Source organism: Pygoscelis adeliae, unplaced genomic scaffold (assembly GCF_000699105.1).
Source record: "Pygoscelis adeliae isolate BGI_AS28 unplaced genomic scaffold, ASM69910v1 Scaffold421, whole genome shotgun sequence".
NCBI classification, from domain to species: Eukaryota; Metazoa; Chordata; class Aves; order Sphenisciformes; family Spheniscidae; genus Pygoscelis; species Pygoscelis adeliae.
The window spans coordinates 42,918-45,858 of record NW_008824011.1 but is presented as its reverse complement, the minus strand read 5'-3'; the positions used below and the strand labels follow the sequence as shown (position 1 = coordinate 45,858).

Below are 2,941 nucleotides of genomic sequence, written 5' to 3'. Positions count from 1 at the left end.
GCGGCGGGGCTCACCCCCCCCGGGCCACCGCCCCCCCTGCAGCCACCATGGGACAGCGGCAAGCCTGGCCCTGCCAGGGCCACGCCGGGACCCCACCTATGACACTCTTGGCGAAGGAGGCTCGCTTGAGCGTGGCCAGGCCCAGGTCCCCGATCTTGACCGAGCCGGTGGGGCCCGTGATGAAGATGTTGTCGCACTTGAGGTCACGGTGGATGATGGGGGGTGAGCGGGTGTGCAGGAAATGCAGCCCCTTGAGGATCTGCCGGCTCCAGCGCTGCAGCACCTTCAGCTTCATCTCCTTGAACCGCTTCAGATAGCTGCCAAGGGACCCACGGAGCTCGGACACATGGGGCTTGGACCCACGCCCTGGCCCCAGCGCACCTTTCTCCCACCACCATACTGAGCCCATCTGGACACGGGTGCCACGCAGGGCGAGTGGCAAAGAGCGTCTTGGAGTCAGGGGCACCCGGTCCCCTCCCCGGCTGGGCTCTGCACCGACAGCACAGAAAACGCAACCCAGGAGGAGCCGAGCTCCCTGAGCCACCGGTGCCAGGAGCCAGACGGGGCGAGCGGCCAGTGCTACCACCCCGTTTGGCACCAGGGTGCCCGGGCCACACCACCCCCACGCAGGACGGTGCCAGTGAAGCTCCTGGGTCTCCAAACATCCAGCAGCGACCCCCAATTTCTGTCTCCAGCTCCCAGCCCTGCCCCGTCATCCGCTCAGATCCCACCCAAGCCCACCACAGCCCGTCATCCCCACCTGAACGCCCATGTCAGGTGCCCAGGCAGGGTGTGCAGACTTGTCTCTTGCCTCCCCATCACGGCAGAGACCCCCGTCTCCTCCCCTGTGCACCCCGACCTGGCAGTCCCTGCTCACGTTTTCAGGGTGCCGGACGTCATGAGCTCTGTGACCAGCACGATGCAGATCTGGCCTTTGATGGACGACTTCCAGGAGTCATAGAAGCGGACGATGTTGGGATGCTGCAGCCCCTTCAGCATCTCCCCCTCCCCGCTGACCCGCTGCCGCTCCGTCTTCGACAGCTTCCGCGTCTGCAGGAGCCAGTGGGGAAGTGAGGGGGGCATGTGGGGTCCCCGGCAAGCACAGGGGGATGCCCTGCCTTATGAAAGACCCTCACATCCTCGTCCCCACTCCCTACGTACGAGGCAGCAGGGGCTGCTGTGGACCCAGTGCAGACCTGGGGTCAGACCTGCTGTGCCCCAGCACAAGGGCTCATGCGGGCCTGGGGCTGTCCCAGACCATGGTCTCACCCCACCTGGACAGTCCCTGCACCCCGGCTCTCCGCAGTGCTGCTCTGGATGGAGCCGGTCTCCCCTGGTTTGGGGAGGGATAGCCAAAGTCTCCCGTAACAGATGGTGCATCGAGAAGCCCGTGTGCTTCCCTGCTGTGAAAGCTGACCTGTGCCAGGGCTGCCCATCCCCACGCCCGCTGCTCTTAGCCCTCAGCTGGTGCCCACCACCCCACCATAGGATGGGGTTCCCCAGCCTGCAGCCACCCAGCTGAGAGGATGTGCAGGGGCTCTGCAACAGCCGCCGCCCACCAGCATGCCCCGTGCAGACCCGATGGCCGCAGCCCCTCTGCCCCCCAGGACAGCCCTGCCCCCCACTGGGGCACCACCGGCTCCCAGCACCGGGCACCGGCATGGCAGGGTGCCGGGCCAGCCTCAATGAGGCCTTTGTTGGGGAAAGCAGGCGGGGGAGGCTCCAGCCCAGGTTTTTCCATGTTCCTCCTGCTCGAGTTAATTAAAGTGGAAACCGAAGCCGAGCGCTGACACAGGCACTGAGCAGAGCTGGGGCCAGGGCCAGCGGGGAGGATGCAGACCCCTCGTCCTGGAGGGACACAGCCCTGTAGTGCAGGAAGGGGGGAGCCAGCTGGCCAGACCCAGAAGGAGCCAGGTCCTGCCCTGAGCCCAGATAACTGTGAGTGCTGAGCCCCGGGCAGGGGCAGGAGGAGAGCAGCATCCCTTGCAATGGCTCCCCTGCAGCCCAGGATCCCAAAAGCCTGGCCACTGCAGAGCCCGGGGGCCACCCAGCCAGGACCCCTGTCCAGCCCACGCTCCCGAAAACCCCGCCCTCCCCCGGGCGGCCCCGGCGCTCCCCCTGCCAGGCGCTGCCAGTGCCGTGCTCAGCACCTTGGCCAGCAGCCGCCATCCATCAGCCCGGGCAGCTTTCGTAATATTTTCATTGCATCACAGCCGGCCCCATGGCTGGGCTGGAGCCACTGCAAAATCCCCTCTGCTTTTAACACACGCTCAGGGACCCGGCTCAGCCCAGATGAGAACCTGAGCCCTGCTGCAGCAGGATGAATGGGACCTTTCATACACAAGGAGGAAAACAGCAACTGAAGCCCCTGCGCAGCCCAGCAGCACACTGGCTGCCCTGCCCAGCACCGCAGCCGCCCTCAGACCCCCTGGCCCCCCATTCCCCACCGAGGAGCCTGGAGGCTTCACCGCGCCCCGCAAACCTGCAAGGGCACGGGGGAAGCTGACAGGGGCTGCGAACAGGGGCAGGGAGGGAGTCACGGGTGGCCCTGGCTCTCCCAGCTCGGCAAGAGGGGACCCCGCTTGGAGCAGCTGTGCCAGCACAGCCTCCGCCATGCCACCAGCAACCCCAGGCAGAACCCCTGGCACAAGGCCACCTCTCCCAGCGTGCCTGGAGCAAGGCCTGGGGGAGACAAACTTGTCCCCCGAGCCTGTGCCAGGACTGCTGGGCTCGCCCAGCACCGTTCCTCCCACACGACTGAAGTGGCAGCTGGTTGCACAGCTGGGCGCCTGGATGCTTTCCCCACTGAGTGCCAGCAGTGGGGAGTGGAGCCCAGTTCAGCCCCAGCCCAGCCGGAGGAGCTGCTCATCCAGGCACTGGGCACCGGAGAGGGCAGGGCAGGCAGGGCTGCCAGCAGAGCCCCGCCGCCCCACACGGACCG

The 2,941-nt window shown here is 66.7% G+C and overlaps 2 protein-coding genes across 2 annotated transcripts in view; both read right to left on the bottom strand.

The window, feature by feature from the left end:
* Positions 1-2,615, bottom strand: part of WNK4 (WNK lysine deficient protein kinase 4) — a 4,252-nt gene extending 1,637 nt beyond the window's left edge. Inside the window, exons 1-4 of the mRNA XM_009326737.1 lie at positions 2,448-2,615; positions 878-1,050; positions 382-489; positions 97-317 (exon numbers count right to left, since the gene is read on the bottom strand). Of these exons, the coding sequence (XP_009325012.1) occupies positions 97-317; positions 382-489; positions 878-1,050; positions 2,448-2,615 (670 nt within the window). The remainder of the gene's footprint in view (positions 1-96; positions 318-381; positions 490-877; positions 1,051-2,447) is intronic.
* The window catches only part of VPS25 (vacuolar protein sorting 25 homolog (S. cerevisiae)), a 19,672-nt gene that overhangs the window by 1,035 nt on the left and 15,696 nt on the right, over positions 1-2,941 (bottom strand). The window lies entirely within an intron of this gene.